At 50.6% G+C, this 18,822-nt stretch overlaps 1 protein-coding gene across 1 annotated transcript in view; it reads right to left on the bottom strand.

Annotated features, from left to right (window-relative positions):
* Nucleotides 1–826: 826 nt before the first annotated feature.
* The window catches only part of LOC125425150 (rhophilin-1-like), a 41,283-nt gene continuing 23,287 nt past the window's right edge, over nt 827–18,822 (bottom strand). The window contains 11 exon segments of the mRNA XM_048482694.1: nt 827–2,018; nt 5,415–5,561; nt 5,671–5,829; nt 6,612–6,688; nt 9,167–9,370; nt 11,471–11,590; nt 13,766–13,771; nt 15,480–15,648; nt 16,466–16,618; nt 16,620–16,666; nt 18,342–18,508. Of these exon segments, the coding sequence (XP_048338651.1) occupies nt 1,752–2,018; nt 5,415–5,561; nt 5,671–5,829; nt 6,612–6,688; nt 9,167–9,370; nt 11,471–11,590; nt 13,766–13,771; nt 15,480–15,648; nt 16,466–16,618; nt 16,620–16,666; nt 18,342–18,508 (1,516 nt within the window). The 3' untranslated portion in view covers nt 827–1,751.

Genomic DNA, 18,822 nt, shown 5'->3' with positions numbered 1-18,822 from the left:
AGCCACAAAGTAGTTGTTGTTATTTAAAAATAAAAGATAACACACTGTGTATATATGTGGGTTTTTTAACCTTTTATCTCAGCTTCATTCTGAGGAAATGCATGGATCGCGTCGACCCTGCTACCTGCAAGTGGGCAAGAGATAGAGACCCGATGGCTCGGCCTGCGCCGGTAACCACGAGCCTTCGCCCAGCTCTCAATCAGGGAGCACGAAGCTGAGAGAAGCCCTTGGCATGAAAGCCCAGCGACCGCTTCCAGGCGAGTTCGAGATAGCCCACCCACACCTGCTGCCTGCAGAGGCGGGCAAGAGATGGGAACCAGCGGCTCAGCTTGTGGAGCTGCAGTGCAAGGGCAGAAGAGCCGCATGCGGCTCTCAAGCCGCAGGTTCCCTACCCCTGCTATAGATCAACACAGATACATTCCAGTCGTTGCTGTTTTCTTTACAGCCCCTTTTGATAGTCACTGAGGTGCAACTGGCTTGTTTGGACGTGCAGGCTAAATTCCCTCCTGGTTAAGAGCAGGTGGACTCTAATCTGGAGAACTGGGCTTGATTTCCCACACCTCCAAAATGAATGATGGACTCTCTCAACCCCACCTGCATCACAAGGATGTCTGTTGTGGGGAGAGGAAGGGAAAGGAGCTTGTAAGATACTCTGAGACTCCTTACAAGAGAGGAAGGTGGGGTATAAATCCAAACTCTTCTTCTAAAAGGCCCCCTGCGAAGTGAAGTAAGCAAGATCACCTTCATCTGATGCTGTCGTCTTATTCCTTCTTTTCAACACTGGAACCCATCCAATCAGTGGAGAGAGAATGCAACACTCCGTGCATGCTCTGAGGCACTCTTTATTGCTACATCACGGCTCCAAGGTATCGAAAAGAGGTTGCACACCAGTTCAAATTAATGCTATAGGCAAAGCATGGACAACCCCCCCCCCCCCAAAAATAAACCCCTCGTTGCCACGATTCTGGATTTCCAAACCAAACACCCCTTCCAATGTAGAGTTCAGTTGGGAGAGAAACTGCATTTTAAATCACAGCTTTGAAAAAAGAAATCGACACAGGACGCACCCTGCAGAGGTGTGAGGGGAGGGGCCATAGCTCAGAGGTACAGCTTTTGCTCGGCATGCACCAGGCTCCAGGTTCAAACCCTGGCATCTCCGAGAAAAATGCAGCAAGCAGTTCGCCTGCCCTCCCCCACTCCTTTGGACAGACTTCCCCCAGCCAGGCTCACATCTCTTAGGCACTTTTTCCAGGCTGCCCACTCCTATCTCTGAACTGCCTGAAATCTTCCCGCTTCTCAAAGCCCCCCCCCCCCAAAAGAGCCTGGGACTTCGTTTGCCACGTTTGCCACAAACCTTCCCTGCCCTTACATCGCCTCAAGCGGCCACGGCTCTTTTATTGCTTACCCCTTCGCTTCGTGCGGCGGCAAGGCAGGCGGCTTTCGGCAGAGGGAAACAGCCTCGAGAGAAAGGACCAGCTATAATCTGCTGGCGTCGATCGTCCTTCGTTTAATGCGACCTGCGAGATCGAGGTCCACGTTTCTTTCTAGCTAAGTGTCCAGATTCCAGCCGCTCGGCAGTAGTGTCCTCTCCTGCTTTCCCCACAGCATCAGGGATTTCGAGTCTCCGTTCGGCATCCGTGGTGTCAGCTATTAAACACCTAGAACTCTCGTTCCAGGAAGTCTCAGACGCTGCTGGGAGGCCGCCCACCAGCCCCTTCAGTTTGTGGGTTCGCGAGTCCTCCGCTGAGTACTTATTCGGCCGGGGCTGCCAAGGCCCCCCGGCGTCTGCCAGCAGGGCCCAGACGGCGTAATCCAACAGAGCCTGTTAAGTTGTCTCCCACAGAAGTGAAGGAGTTCAAAGGTGCTGGCGCTTTGCTCTTCCGGCCCCAGCCCAGGAGGAGGGTGCTGGGCCCCTTGTCTCGCGGCAGCAAGCTCTTCCGCTGGTTCTCCTTGTTGCCCTTCAGCGGGCTGGGGGTGCCCGAAGACATCGCCGACAGCTTCTTGTCCACCTGCCAGGAAGAGACAGAAACGTTGCGTGAGGAGACTGTGTTGTGTAGTTCTGGGCACAACAATTCAAGAAGGAGATTGACAAGCTGGAACGGGTACAGAGGGAGGGCAATGGCAACATGGTCAAAAGCTGTCTGGAATCCACATGCCCCACAAAGGAGGAGACTTAGGGAGGCTGGGGATGTTTAGTCAAAGAAGAGAAGGTTGAAAGAAGAAGAAGAAGTTTGGGTTTATATCCCCCTTTCTCTCCTGCAGGAGACTCAAGGGGCTGACAATCTCCTTGCCCTTCCCCGCTCACAACAAAAACACCCGGGTGAGGGTGGGTGGGGCTGAGAGAGCTCGGCTGTGACTAGCCTCCCAAGGTCACCCAGCTGGCATGTGTGGGGAGTGCACAGGCTAATCTGAATTCCCCGGATAAGCCTCCACAGCACTCAAGCGGCAGAGCTGGGGAATCAAACCCGCGTTCACTCCCAGGTCAGAGTGCACCTGCTCTTAGCCACTGCTCTTAGCCACTACGCCACTACTAGCCCTGTTTAGATATTTGAAGGGATGTCATGTTGGGGAGGGAGCAAGCTTGTTTTCTGCTGCTCCAGAGACTAGACACGGAGTAATGGGTTCAAGGTGAAGGGCAAGAGATTCCACCTAAACTTCAGGAAAAAAACTTCCTGACCGGCAGGGCTGTTCGATAGTGGAATTCACAGCCTTGGAGTGTGGTGGAGTCTCCTTCTTTGGAGGTTTTTAAACAGAGGCTGGATTAACATATGTCGGGAGTGCTTTGATTGTGTGTTCCTGCATGGCAGGTGGATTGGACTTGATGGCCCTCGGGGTCTCTTCCAACTCTTATGATTCTATGAGATCCAAAGTGGAGGATGAAAGCAACAGTCAGTATTGTGAAGCAGCCAAACTAGGCCCCAGGACACCCAGATTCGAACCTGTGTTCTGCTGTGGAAGATTGCTGGGTGACTTGCTTGGGCTAATCACACACTCTCAGCCTAGCCCACCCTACAGGGTTCTTGTGAGGATAAAACAGAGTATAGGAGCTGATCTGGATCCCCACTGAGCAGAGAAGTGAGGTATAAGTGAAGTAAATAAACAGGCTACTAAGAAACCTCTTTCCCTCTTGGCAGAAAGCTGAACTAGATGTGTTTCCGCACTCCTGCATTCCTGCTGGGTGACCTTGGGCTAGTCACAGTCCTAATCACTCTATAGATCCGTGGTGGCGAACCTTTGGCGCTCCAGATGTTATGGTTCTAATTCCCATCAGCTACTCGCCAGCATGGCCAAATTGGCCCATGCTGGCAGAGCTGTAACAAAGTAATTGTCCATGGTCCATAACAATCTGGATTTCAAAAGGTTCGCCTACCACTGCTCTAGATTTCCAATAATTGGCCACCTAGGTATTTGTTATTTATTCAAATTTCATTTCATTCCGATTTGGTAAGAGCCGTAGCCTCTACCCCCAAAAGGCTCAGGATGCAGCGTTAGTACCAACTTCTACAATGCAAAGGCGTGTTTGCATCAGACGCTTATATATTTGTTGCATAACAAAATAACAATAAAAGATTAAGCAATTGAAGTTCAGTGCAACACAAGAGCTGTGCAAAATTCTTAACGATACAACTTAGCATATGGAATTCCAATTTTTGGCATTCATACCGCCGCGCTTTATAACGCCTCTGATACGTCTCAACGATGTCCTCTTAAATCTTTAATTGTGACGAGATTCCATATCCATAATTCTCAATGGGACAGAGCATATGGTTCTTAGGGCCCTTCCGCATTGTCGGAGTCGACCTTAGATTGACTTGAGTCCGACCCGAAGTTTCTCCGCACAGGCTGTGGCGTCCGGACTCGATGTCTACATTTCGACTCACCTCTCTCTTTGCCATTGAATTTCTGGACTCTACTGGGGGAGTTAGAGTCGACTGGCCAGGACTTCGGGTTGCTTTCGAGGCAGGAAGCCGCCGCATCGAGTCGCGGAATCTACCGTCACTTTCGACTCTACCATGTAGCCAATCACAGCTAAGTGGCCGCCCATTTCAGCCCGTATGAAGGGAGAACACCTTCGCTGGCGGCATAAAAGCTTTAGGCATGCACAGAAACCCGGGGGACTCAAGCAACCAATCGGACGCAGCTTAAGCGCCCAGGGAGGTGGTCCCGCCCTCCTGAGCTTCGGCTATTCGGAGAACCACGAGTCAGCTGCTGTGCAGAGGAACAGGAAGGACTTCGAGTTGAGGTATCCACGACTCGCCCGTACGACTGAAGTCGAACTCTGGGTCGCCTACTTCGATGTCGGAAGGGACATGCCGAGAGACCATCGTACTGGCTTCAGTGCTTTCATTTCTACGATCACGTCCAACCCATTTTCCCTAGCAGCTGAGTTACTTTACATCTGAATGATCTAAGGGGTATGGCTGTTTTTTTTTCTCAATAGCGCAAAATAGCGCAATCCGTTCATTCTAAGCATTCGGATTGGACGTAGACCAGTCCGTCTATCATTCGGTGAATGTAAAGTAACTCAGCGTTGACGATCGTATCGTAAATGCAGCGCACTGCAAGCCTGCTTCTGATCTGGAGTCTCTAAGAACCATATGCTCTGTCCCATTGAGAATTATGGATACGGAATCTCGTCGCAATTAAAGATTTAAGAGGACATCACTGAGACGTATCGGAGTCATTATAAGTGAATTCTGCAATTGGAACCGTTGTAAGCTGTAACGCTGTGAATTTTGCACAGTTTGTGTTGAACTGAACTTCACTGTTTACGCGCGACTTATTGTTGTTTGTGCCTAAATGCACAAATATATAAGCGGTTGATGCAATGCGTCTTTGTATTGTAGCTAGTCACAGTCCTCTCAGAACCTACCTCAGCAGGGCAGCAGTGGCGTAGGAGCTTAAGAGCACCGTGGTAATCTAATCTGGAGGAACCAGGTTTGATTCCCAGCAGCTCTGCGGCAGAGCTCGTGGAGAGCTTGTCCTAGGGGAATTCAGATTAGCCTGTACACTCCCACACACGCCAGCTGGGTGACCTTGGGCTGAGTCATCAAGCAGCTTCACCGAGGCTCTCAGCCCGCACTCCACCTCAAGAAGCAGGGTGTTCTGTGGTGAGGGGGGAAGGGCAAAGGGGAGATTGTATCAGGTCTCCTAAGCGTCTCCTGCAGGAGAGGGGGGGGATATAAATCCAAACTCTTCTTCTTCCTCTTCTTCTCACAAGATGTCTGTTGTTGTGGGGAGGAAGGAAAGGAGCTTAATAAGTCACCCCTGAGTCTCCTTGGAGAGGCGGGGGGGTATAAATCCAAACTCTTCTTGCTAATGCTTTGCAGGCACTGGGGGGCTTCCCTTTGGCCACTGCTTAAAGGGGCCTCATCCACCCGCCTTATAAAGTAGACTTCCAGCTTTGGGACGTCCCGTGGGGGCTGCAGTGTGATCACACTGACATCCACCCCCTCTTCCCCGATCACCTTCAGCAGCTGCACCACCTCCGCGTGTTTGGCCCACTTACAATCCTTGCCGCCGACGGAGATGATGTAGTCCCCCTCTTTCAGGCCAGCTTCCTAAAAAGGAACCATTGAGCAGAATTGAATTGTGGCGCAGAGAGCCCGACTCTGTGGGGTTTAGAACAAACCAGACCCGGACTCTTCACGAGGCCGAGATCTGCCCTACGGCCATTTCGCAGCAACTTCCCAGCGGCGACTAGCCCAGCGATGAGGGCGGAGGGAGATCTCGCCGGTGTAGAACCTGAAGCCGCTTTCTCCCTCGGGCCAGATGAACGGCCCGCAGCGGGTGCCACCTGTTCTTAGCCGAGAACACGGACAGCGGGCCCTTGAAAAAGCAGAGAGGGCATTCCAGGAAATGGAGGCTTGGCGCAATGCCCGGCATTACTTACAGCAAGAACAACACACAGTGAACCGCCATATAGCGCACCTCTCCGGTACCAATGACAAGGGTTTTTGTTCTAGAAGAACCACCGCAGCCTTGCATTACAGCAGAAAAACCTGCCAACTTTCCCTAAAACTCTCCATCAATTTAGGGCAGCCCCTCTGGGGTTGGGACCAGTGGTGGGATCCAAAAATTTTAGTAACAGGTTCCCATGGTGGTGAGATTCAAACTGTGGCGCGAAGTGCCAATGGGGCTGGGGGGGGTACGGCCGGGGCGGGCGGCATTCTGGGGAGTGCGGGAGGTGCCATAATGCGGGGCGGCTATGGCAGAGGTATGAAAGCAGCCTCGCGCCGGAAGTCCTTAGGAAGGAAATGTCAGCGCCGCGAAGGCATGAGCGAGGCTTGCCACGATGCGTACTGCTGCACCTCCTGCTAGCCTGCTTCAAGTTCTACTGGCGCTACTGCTGAGAGGCGTCACTGGCGCCACTGAGGCAAAACCACGTGGCTTAAAATCACCCATTAGTAACCCCTCTCGGCACACACAAATAATGGCGGTAACCTACTCGCAAGAGAACCTGTGAGAGCCCTGCTGGATCCCACCTCTGCTTGGGACCTCGAACAGCTTCCAGAGTTTATTGTGTTCAAATGAATTCTCACTCATCTGGCCTGCTGTGACGCATGTGAGTAGTCGCTATTTCCTCACCAAGCTTATCTTGATCACATTACCAGTCTGTGGAAGATGTCCACGATCTTCACTTTGGAGAAGTTGGGGGACTTGACCTCTGGCCTCTGTTGCGTTTTGGCTGGAAGAGGAATGGGGGGGACGGGAGACAAATGTTAAAGCTTTCCCACAACTGCAGCAGAGAGAGATGTTGCTTCCAATGCCTTGCAGTTCAGGCTGCGAGTGGGCAAAAAGGAAATTGTGGTTCTATGCGCACCTGATTTCAGGTGTTGAGAGCATTCCGCGGCCAGAATCAGCTGGCATTGCTATAGGTTTCACTGGGCGTGTGGCGTGGTCTGGTAGTTTTTTTGCAGCAGTGGTACATGAGGGAGGTTAGAAAGAGCTCATCTCATCTAATCTGGAGGAACGGGTTTTGATTCCCGGCTCTGCCGCCTGAGCTGTGGGAGGCTTATCTGGGGAATTTCAGATTAGGGCCTGGAGCACTCCCACTTGCGCCAGCTGGGTGACCTTGGGCTAGGGCTCACAGCTTCATCGGAGCTCTCTCAGCCCACACCTACCTCATACAGGGGTGTTTGTTGTGAGGGGGGAAGGGCAAGGAGATTGTCAGCCCCTTTGAGTCTCCTGCAGGAGAGAAAGGGGGGATATAAATCCAAACTCTTCTTCTTCTTAATGTTTTGCTCCCATCTGGGGCCAACATCTTCCAAGTCATGTCACAGTAAGACCAGCTACAGATGCGGGAAAAACGTCAGGAGCAAAACTACCAGACCACGCAGCCTTGCGAGCCAGGAAAACCCACAACGGGCATTTTTAAAATTTGTTTTAATTATGGGTATTTGGGGTGTGTGTGTTTATTTCCTGGGCTGTGTGGCTGTGGGGCTGCTATTGTGTCTACTTGTTAGCTCCAGCATGCATGCAGTGGTTAAAGAGCTGGTGCACTCTAATCCTGAAGGAGCAGGACGTTTCTTTCTCTCCTCGGGCAGCTTCACTTGAGCTGTGGAGGCTTATCTGGGGAACCAAATTAGCTTGCCATCTATGGCTGACATCTTCAGAAACATGTCATGGTACTATCCCTGTGTGTTACATTACAATTTGGATCATTTCAGAGGACAGCCATGTTGGTTTGCAGCAGAAAAGCTGGATTTAAGTCTAGTAGTACTTTAAGGACCAGAAAGATTTCGGGGTAGAAGCTTGTGATGGTCAGATATGCCAAACGGTCATTCCCTGAAAATCTTATTGGTCTCTGTGGTGCAACTAGATTGGAATCTAACTAGAATTTGGAGTTAAAACTGATTAGCAACCGAACCTGGATTAACGTGTCACAGGCCTCTGAAGATACCAGCCATAGGCGCAGGGAAAACATTGGAAGCAAAAACTGGCCACACATATCGGGAAACCCATAACAGCCAGTTGATTCCAGCTGTGAAAGCCTCAGCCCAGGGGTGGCCAACCTATGGTGCTCAGATGTTCATGGACTACAATTCCCATCAGCCCCTGCCAGCATGGCCATTTGGCCGACCAGGCATGGCCAACCTATGGTGCTCCAGATGCTCGTGGACTACAATTCCCATTAGCCCCTGCCAGCATGGCCAATTGGCCAACCAGACATGGCCAGCCTATGGTGCTCCAGATGCTCATGGACTACAATTCCCATCAGCCCCTGCCAGCATGGCCAATTGGCCAACCAGGCATGGCCAAGCTATGGTGCTTTAGATGCCTGCCATGGACTACACCCTTCAGCCCCTGCCAGCGTAGTGTATGCGCCAAGCAGGCAGCCAACCTGGCCAACCCATGGTGCTCCAGATGCTCATGGACTACAATTCCCATCAGCCCCTGCCAGCAGGGCCAATTGGCCAACCAGGCATGGCCAACCTATGGTGCTCCAGATGCTCATGGACTCACAATTCCCATCCCAGCCCCTGCCAGCTGTACCCGTTGGCCAGCGGGCGTAGCCAATAGCCAATATGGTGCTCCAGGATGCTCCATGGACTACAATTCCCATCAGCCCCTCGGCCAAAGCTTGGGGCTAATTGGCTAACCAGGCGCCCATGGCCAACCTATGGTACTCCAGATGCCTCATGGACTACAATTCCCACATCAGCCCCTGCCCCTTGCACGGGCCAATTGGCCAACCAGGCATGGCCAACCTCTGGTGCTCCAGATGCTCATGGACTACAATTCCCATCAGCCCCTGCCAGCATGGCCAATTGGCCACCACAGCCAGGCATGGCCAACCTATGGTGCTCCAGATGCTCATGGACTACAATTCCCATCAGCCCCTGCCAGCATGGCCAATTGGCCAACCAGGCATGGCCAACCTATGGGTGCTCCAGATGCTCATGGACTACAATTCCCATCAGCCCCTGCCAGCACGGCCAATTGGCCAACCAGGCATGGCCAACCTATGGTGCTCCAGATGCTCATGGACTACAATTCCCATCAGCCCCTGCCAGCAGGGCTAATTGGCCATGCTGACAGGAGCTGATGGGATCTGGAGCACCAGAGGTTGGCCACCCCTACCTCAGACAATCAAATGAAGACTGGCTCAGTTAAAGTGGAGCCAGGCAGCTGAGCCCGTGGCCCTCCCTCTGCTCAAGGCTACGTTGTGGACATCGAAACGATCCACGGTTGCCGAAGAAGTCCTCTCTAAATTGAAATTCGATCTCCGCGTACTTGCTGAGTGAGCGCTTGTGGGTGAAGCAGAGCACCTCCTGCAGAATGTCCATCTTCCTCAGGATCTTGCAGAGGCTGTGCAGCCGCATCGCTTCCTCGTGCCTCATGATGGCCTTTTTGAGATGCGCCTTCCCTGTGGAAAGAAGCGAGAGTGCAATTGAGGAGCTCTGCGTGCCACCTGAGGTTCCCCTCCAATCTGGGAAACCGGGTTTGAGTCCCTGCTCTGCCACTTGAGCTGTGGAGGCTTATCTGGTGACTTTGGGCTAGTGAGGAGAGGAAAACGAAAGGCGAGGGGGAGAAAAGGAAAACACGGAAACTGGATAAGCTACCTCCAGAAAAACACTCGCCCAAAACAGGGAAGTACAACAAACTGATTGATAGCATGAATGACAAGTCTAAACGTATTAATAGTATTATAAATACATTCTTATACAGCAGGGGTCTGCAACCTGCGGCTCTCCAGATGTTCATGAACTACAATTCCCATCAGCCCCTGTCAGCTTGGCCAATTGGCCATGCTGGCAGGGGCTGATGGACTCCAATCAGGTAGTTCACTTAACATCTGAGAGAGCCGCAGAACACAGGGTCCTTTTACTACAGGAATAGAATAGCACTGGAAACAAGTTCATTTAGCAAATCCCACAGATAGGGAGACAGAATTCATTCATAGGTAGAGGCAGTGTTTCAAAAGTCAGTTTGTGATGGTGTAGATAAATCAAGTAGGCGTAATGGGACCCCAACCGCCAGAAGAAGATCGTAAATTAGACGTGTTGGAGAAGAATGAAGCCTCCCTTTCCAAAGCGGCTGGAAGAACATTGGGGTTCAATATGGCCTTAATGGCAGGGCCGCTAGAACAAACTTTGCAATCACACACACACCTTTGCCAGAGCTGGCCCGGCCTGTAGCAGAACGCGTTGGCGCTGGGCTTGTAGAGCTGCTGAAGAACAATCTTCCTCAGTGTATATATTATTTTGCGTTCATACTGTTATGATTTGTCATCAAAGTAGCAATGCTTGGCCAGTTTTCATACGGAATCATTCACATGGGGTACCTACTAGGATTCAGGTCATATCAGTGATGAATGGTCTCCTGTCTGGGGGATTTATGAATGAACTTGATTCCAGTGCTATTCTATTCGTGTATAAGAATGTATTTATAATACTATTAATACATTTAGACTTGTCACTGTTGTGGGGAAAGGAAGGGAAAGGAGCTTGTAAGCCACCTTGCGTCTCCTTACAGGAGAGGAAGGTGGGGTATAAATCCAAACTCCTCTTCTTCTACATTCCTCTGGAGAAAATAGCCTCCCTTTTTTGCTGTGGAAAGTTTCTTCTGCTATGGGAAAACACCTTCAACAGAAGAAAGGTCCACACGATTCAACCTGCCGTTTCTTATCTGAAAGGGTTTGCAGGTGGGCAGCAGTGAATTGGAGCATGAATGTGGCTATCAGCAATGCTTCTGTCGCTCTGCAAGGCCTCTACCACGGAAAGACAAAAATGTTGCCTGCATGCAGAAGCGTACCAGGGGCAAATGGCGCCAGGAGACAAATTGTCTCCAGGATGCCCCCCAGGCTCCACCCACCACCACCCTAGCTCCACCCCTGATGCCCCCAGGCTGAACCCCCTGCCCTCCCAGCCCTTTGCCCATGTCACTGGCATACTTGCATGGACATGGGCAAGGTCTAGAGTGCTCCACTCTCCCCCCCCAGACTCTCCTGCTGGCTGGGTCTCCCAGCTGGCAGCCTGCAGTCTCTTCTGAAGAGGGGGGAGTCCAGGGAATCAGGGCGAGAGTTGAGGGTGCTTGGAGGCAACAGGAAGTCCTGCTGCCTTGTCATTTTTTGCGTGCCTCGGATGGGGTCGAGGCACGCGACAACAATGAGACAACCCAGGGCTTCACCAGGTCACGATGGGGTGATTTTGCACCCCCCCCATTGACCAAAGTGATGGCGCTCCCGAGGACCGGGGACAAGGGGTACCCCTTGTCCCTAAGTAGGCCATCGATAATGCTTCCACTGCCTGCATGCACAGTAAGAACTCTCCCCAATTCCCGCTTGGCTTTTTACTATATGGCACAGAGCCCTTAGCAGGGAACTTACCCAGTAATGGGTAATGCCTTTCCCACTCTGCAAGGCCTCTACCACGGAAAGACTAAATATTGCTTACACGCACAGTAAGAACTCTCCCCCAATTCCCACTTGGCTTTTACAGCAGAGAGGCCCCAGCAGAGAACGTACCCAGCTTTCTTCGCTCCTCTGAATCTTGTAGGAGCTGGCAGAGAGCTGGCCCCTCCGGCACGCTGACGTGGAACTGCAGGAGGGCTTTCTCGTGGTCTGGGAGATCCACGTCAGATGCAGCTGCACAAAACACATCAAGTAGAGGCTTACTCAAGAGAAGGGACAGAAGGTGGCCAAGCACAGCCGAGGAAGCACGGGTCGTCGACTAGAAACACATCCCTGGCTTCAAGCCAGAGACCTCTGGCTTAAGGTAAATTACACACCCTCCACTTTCACATCATTAATTCTGACAGGTAATTGCCACTCGAGTTGGATGAGGAAATGGAAGACAAAATGGTTCCATCGCAGCCTCTCTACTAAAGATCAACTGGAATTCAGAGTTCATCGGGCCAGAGCTTAAAGCAAACAGGAGCAGCAGTGGCGTAGGAGGTTAAGAGCTCGTGTATCTAATCTGGAGGAACTGGGTTTGATTCCCAGCTCTGCCGCCTGAGCTGTGGAGGCTTATCTGGGGAATTCACATTAGCCTGTCTATACTCCCACACACACACACCAGCTGGGTGACCTTTGGGGCTGTAGTCTCACAGCTTCGCCGAGCCTCCCTCTCTCAATCCCACTCTACCTCCACAGGGTGTGTTTGTTGTTGTGAGGGGAAGGGGCAAGAAATTGTCCAGCCTTTGGAGTCTCCTGCAGGAGAAAGTAGGGGGATATATAATCCCAAACTCCTCCTTGCTCCTGCTCTCCTCGCTTTCCCAGCTGGCCAGGAGAATCTTATTATCCTCAAAGAGACAAAGAAACTCTCACGTGTATTTTTTAGCATTCACAGTCTAAGATTAAGTTCATCTTCTTAAGCCAGGGTGAACTCTGGGATTACAGCTGCTGTAAACAAAAGGAAGAGGCAAGAAGCCATAGAGACGGGGCTCCTGACTCCTAGAGGGCTGCAGAGACTTCCTCTCTGCTCCACAAACAGAACCCTCTGCAATCAACCGTTAAGGGCAAACGGGCACAGCGCTGGCTTTGAACTGGCACCAGGGGACTTGGATGTCTCAGCACATACCAGCCAGGGGGTGAGGGGGTGGGGGGGACACATTACTGTCTGGTACAAAGAGTACATTCACAGCTTGCTAAGCCAGCAAAAGGCTTGTTGAGTGGTAGTGTGTGTTTGTGGGGGGGTGTTGTCACATATATCAGACAGTCAGACACTGCCTGGGTCACTGCACCAGTTATTATCACCCAACACACATCCTGGAAGTAGATTTAGAACCAGTTTGGAAACAGCATCGGTAACTTTCGGTTGCAGCTTCCGCCCCAAGAACTTAATCAGGGTTGAATCAGTGCAAACAATTGCAGCACCCTGCTTTTCACAGCAGCCGGCCGGACGTTTCTAGGGAGGAATGAGATCCCCAGCTTTCCTGTGCAGCTATGCCCTCAAGGTAGACTTCCTTGCAACAAAGAGGTTCCACTAGCACCTCTGGCTAATAGGTGCTGACTGAACTAATTTGTTCAGGCAAGGAAGAGCAGCTGAGCCCAAGTGGATATCAACTGTGCACAAATGATCCTCCAACTCTTCTGTCCTTTCCCCGTGGCTCAACTTTGTAAAAAAGCTGCACGTTTTTTTTGAGACTTATAATGCGTTAAAAGGGGCTTAGCTTTAAAAGGGGACATAGCTTTAAAAGGGGCTTAGCTTTAAAAGGGGACATAGCTTTAAAAGGGGCTTAGCTTTAAAAGGGGCTTGGACAGATTTATGGAGGATAAGTTGATTTATGGCTACCAATCTTGATCCTCTTTGATCTGAGATTGCAAATGCCCTTAGCAGACCAGGTGATGATCGGGGAGCAACAGCCGCCCAGAAGACTAGTATGTCGCGTTCACATCCTGCATGTGAAGGCTCCCCTAAAGGCACCTGGTGGGCCATTTCACAGTAGCAGAGAGCTGGACTAGATGGACTCTGGTCTGTTGATCCAGCTGGCTTGTTCTTATGTTCTTATGTTCTTAAGAGGTCCGGGAAGGTCGCCGGGTGACCTTGGGACAGCCAAATAGTTTGGAGAGGAGACATCTGAGGGGGGATATGATTGAAGTCTATAAAATTATGCACGGGTTAGAAAATGTTGACAGAGAGGATTTTTTTCTCTCTTTCTCACAAAACTAGCACCAGGGGGGGGCATCCTTTGAAAAATAAAGCTACAGGGGAAGGATTAGGACTGGCAATAGGAAACACTTCTTCTGCACTTAACGCGTGTGATTGGTGTTTTGGGAATGTATGCCAGCCAGGAGGAGGTGGTGGGATGGCCCACTCACCCGGACCTGGATAGCTTTAAAAGGGGCTTGGACAGATTTATGGAGGAGAAGTCGATCTATGGCTACCAGTCTTGATCTGCCTTGATCTCAGATTGCAAATGCCTTAGCAGACCAGGTGCTCAGGAGCAGCAGCCGCAGAAGGCCATTGCTTTCACCTCCTGCACGTGATCTCCCAAAGGCACCTGGTGGGCCACTGCGAGTGGCAGAGAGCTGGACTAGATGGACTCTGGTCTGATCCAGCAGGCTAGTTCTTATGTTCTTAAATACTCTCAGCTTAACCTACCCCACACAAAGTGGTTATGAGGAGAAAACGGAGGAAGGGGGAACGTTGAAGTGACTTGGGGCCCCCAGTGGGAACATAAGAACTAGCCTGCTGGATCAGACCAGAACTCCATTCAACCTCTATACGCGATATTACTCAAATGCCTGAGCTCCGATACCCAGGATAATAATGGCCTTCTGCTGCTATCCCGAAGCACTGCTAAAGGCATTCCACGACTCTGCTACTGCAGTGGCCCACCAGGTGCCTTTGGGAGCTCACGTGCAGGATGTGAAAGCAATGGCCTTCTGCTGCTGCTGCTGCTCCCGAGCACTGCTAAGGCATTAGCAATCTGAGATCAAGGAGGATCAAGATTGGGAGCCATAGATCTAATTTCTCCTCCATAAATCTTCCTGGCACAAAAAACTTTATCCAGATGGAGGGCCTATCCTACCTCACAATAATATTAAACACCAACCGCGGAAAAAAACCTCCTTGGTGGCAGCATATTCCAAACACCAATCACACGGGAAGAAAGGTGGAATATCAAATCACAAGCCAGGTAAAACAGCCTCCGACTAAAAGTTGTACTACAAACTATGCTTGATATTGCAACCAAATCCGTTTCCCCGAATATAAGACATCCCCTGAAAATAAGACGTAGTAGAGGGTTTTGCTGAAGTGCAAAATAGAAGGCATCCCCCGAAAGTAAGACGTAGCAAAGTTTTTGTTTGGAAGCATGCCCGACGAACAGAACACAGAAAAAATAAGACATCCCCTGAAAATAAGACATAAGCATCTTTGGGAGCAAAATTAATATAAGTACCTTTTGTCTTATTCGAGACTTGGTATGAATGTATCTATACCTAAGTCTTACTTTGTTTATGTATATAGTCTATTTCTCTCCTTTACTTTAAGTTTAATGTTTATGTATATAGTCTATTTCTCTCTTGCTCTTATGTTTAATGATTTCTGAGGTAAAAAAGGCTGGTCTTTAGCTAGATAACTGTTCCTATCATAAAGAGGCGCACAAAGCTACACTCTGCTCATTATTAACTGGATCATGTACAAATATACCTGTTGACTGGGGTGATGTGGTTTCCGGGCTGCATGGCCGTGTTCTAGCAGCATTCTCTCCTCACGTTTCGCCTGCATCTGTGATCCTCTGAAGATGCCAGCCACAGATGCAGGCTAAGCGGCGTCGGGAAAATGCTGCTAGAATGACCATACAACTTCAGGCTCCACACAGCACACTAGTAATGATTCGGCTGATGAAAGCCGACTAATATACCTGTTGACCTTCACAACCAATTGCTCCAACTGCCCCAGCCCCAGGAGAGCCTTTTCACTCGGTCCTGATTCGGGGCTCGATTCAGGAACAACTGCAGATACCAAAACCACAGAGCAGAAAGCCCGACTCTGCCGGCTTGGCGTGCTGCAATACTCAGCTTGAACAGTCGCGAGAGGGCGATGGCGAAGTGTAGTAGAGTACGAGCAGAGGCAGCAGAAATGCTGAAACGCTGACGGCAATTGATGGCACCATGGTGGTCCACGAGAAGGGGACGTAGTCCTTCACGTGGGGCTGGGTCATGGTCTGGTACACCAAAGAGTAAACTTCATCCACCTGCAGAAAACAAAGAAAGAAAAGGGCTGTAGTGGCGTAGGAGGTTAAGAGCTCGTGTATCTAATCTGGAGGAACCGGGTTTGATTCCCAGCTCTGCCGCCTGAGCTGTGGAGGATTTATCAAAATTCCAGATTAGCCTGTGCATCCACCTCACACACGCCAGCTGGGTGACCTTGGGCTGATCACAGTTCTTAGGAGCCTCTCTCTCTCAATACCTCCACCCTTCACAGGGTGTTTGTTTATTGTGTGGGGAAGGGCAAGGAGACTGTAAGCCCCTTTGAGTCTCCTGCAGGAGAGGAAGGGGGGATATAAATCCAAACTCTTCTTCTTCTGTTAACGGAAAGAGATGTTGGCCCAAAGGCTCATGGAGATTGAGAACGCAGATGAGCCATTTCTGGCATCACGGACAGTGCCACAGGAAGCAGGCCCATGCTGGTTTCGTTTCAACAGCGCCAGAGCAACGGGGGCCGGCGTGGTGTTGTGGTTAAAAGCAGGTGGATTCTAATCTGGAGAACCAGGTTTGTCCACCTAAGCGGCAGAGGCTTATCTGGTGAACCAGATGTGATTCCACACTCCTACGTTCCTGCTGGGTGACCTTGGACTAGTTATAGTTCTTCTGAGCTCTCTCAGCCCCACCTACCTCACAGGATGTCTGTTATGGGGAGAGGAAGGGAAAGGAGCTTGTAAGCCACCTTCAGTCTCCTTACAGGAGAGAAAGGTAGGGTATAAATCCAAACTACTCTTCTTCTTCAAGCTTTCCCCGCCCGCTCGGTGTGACTCTGCTTCTGGCTCCCGCCCCCATCGGTGCACACGTTACCCTGGCTGCTTCCTGCGCCAACTGCAGGCAGGTGAGGAAGTCGCTCTGGGCCCGGAGGAGGAGGACTTTCTCGAAGACGCACTCCTGCACTTGGGCGATCATCAGCCGCACCAGCATGTTCAAGGAGGCCGTGCTCGCTGTATGTGCTCCAGGCTGAAGCTGGTTGGAGGAAGTCTTTCTCTTTCAGATAGTTGAAGGCTCCTGCAAGAGAGATGGGATGAGGCAGCAGGCCGGATCGAGGTGTCTGCTAGGGGCTTCACCACACTGGAGCCCCAGCTACGTTCTCATGTAGCCTTGTAGATGTAACCATTCCTGACTGTTTAAGTGTTATACACTGGAGGTGTTCCTACTGAAAGGACACTCAATCTGGGTTTTAGTGTGACTTGTTTTTAATTTTAGTTACCAGGCTCTGTGCAATAAAAAGTCTGTTTGGACTCCAGTTTATAAGATAGCTAGTCAGTTCTGTTATTTTGGTGCATTTTACTGCCACTGAACTGCCTTAGAACATAAGAACATAAGAACAAGCCAGCTGGATCAGACCAGAGTCCATCTAGTTCAGCTCTCTGCTACTCGCAGTGGCCCACCAGGTGCCTTTGGGAGCTCACCTGCAGGAGGTGAAAGCAATGGCCTTCTGCTGCTGCTGCTCCTGAGCACCTGGTCTGCTAAGGCATTTGCAATCTCAGATCAAGGAGGATCAAGATTGGGGAGCCACAGATAGGCTTCATTTCAAGAACATGTAGAACAAGCCAGCTGGATCGAGACCAAGATCCATCTGGTCCAGCTCCTGCTATGCTGCGCGAAAGTGGCTCCACCAGGTGCCTTTGGGAGCTCTCATACATGTAGGATGTGAGCGCCAATGGCCTCTCGGCTGTTGCCCCGAATCTTACCTGGTCTGTTAAGGCAATTGCACCTCAGATCAAGAAGGATCAAGATTGGTAGCCATAAATTGACTTCTCCTCCATCAATCTGTTCAGCTCTTTTAAAGCTATCCGGGTGAGTGGCCTATCACCACCTCCTCTGTGGCAGCATATTCCAAACACCAATCTCACACGTTAGCGTGAAGGGTGTTTCCTTTGATTAGTCCTAATTCTTCCCCCAGCATTTTCCAGTAATAGCATGCCCCTGGTTCTGGTATTGTGAGGAAAGAGAGAGAAATTCTCTCTGTCAGCATTTTTTCTACCCCATGCATAATTTTATGGGCTTCCAATCACTTATCCCCCCTGAGCCTCCTCTCCAAACTAAAGGAGCCCCAAACGCTGCGCAGCCTCTCTCATAGGGAAGGTGCTCCAGTCCCTCAATCCATTCCTCTAGTTGCCCTTCTCTGCACTTCTTTTTCTATCTCTTGATATCGAGACTTTGAGATGTCGCCGACCAGAACTGAACACATGGACTCCAAGTGCGGTCGCTGACTCCACGGCTTTATATAAGGGCATGATAATCCTTGCAGTTTTATTCTCAATTCCTTTCCTAATGATCCCCAGCATAGAGTTTGCCTTTTTCACAGCTGCCGTGCATTGAGTTGACATTCCCATGGAGCTATCCACTAAGCCTTGTTAATATCTTTCCTCGAACTTCTTCAACAAAGTCTCTGTTTGCTTTATGGTGCTTTGCTGGGGACATTGTTGACAACCCAAAAAAAAAAAAAAACTGCGGTTATATAGTGGACTCCACCAAAGCAGCATCAGCAATGATAGGGGTAATGCTGTATTTGGGAGATAAATCTGACTAAATCGAAGCAACAAAATGCAGGTTGTATATACATCCATGAGTATTTGGTCACTGACCGTAAATAAAGACGACTACTACTACTACTACATATATGATTGCATTGTATTTATTTCGCCACCCCCCCGTCCTCCCAGAATGGCCGTCATACCTGCTGCCTTCTGGAACGCATCGATGGCGCACTCCACCCCCTGCAGGGCGGTCCGATCCTGACGCGCGCCAATCTGCGTGTGCAGAGCCCCAATATTGAAGAGCACGCTCCCTTTCTCAAAAGCCAGCGCCCGCTGGTGCGAAGGGACTCCGGTCAGAGAGTCATACCTGCCAAGAGAGAAGAAGTCTACTGAACATCCCACGGGGTAAGTAAGACATGTTGGAAGTCGACCCCTCCCTCTCCCCAGCCGGAGAAGATTTGGGAATGGAGAGACATTGTGAGATGTAAAACTGTAGTAAAATGTGTTTGTTTTGTGTACAGAAAACATAATTTATCTATATCCATTAATTGGCGAACCTTTAATTTTGGCACTTGATCAGAATGTTATTGGTTCTGAATTCCCATCAGCCCAGCCAGCCAATTGGGGCTGAGTGGAATCTGGAGTCCACAATGATCTGGAGAGTGCCAAAGGTTCGGGCCA

Source organism: Sphaerodactylus townsendi, unplaced genomic scaffold (assembly GCF_021028975.2).
Source record: "Sphaerodactylus townsendi isolate TG3544 unplaced genomic scaffold, MPM_Stown_v2.3 scaffold_19, whole genome shotgun sequence".
NCBI classification, from domain to species: domain Eukaryota; kingdom Metazoa; phylum Chordata; class Lepidosauria; order Squamata; family Sphaerodactylidae; genus Sphaerodactylus; species Sphaerodactylus townsendi.
This window is presented reverse-complemented; position numbering and strand designations above follow the sequence as displayed.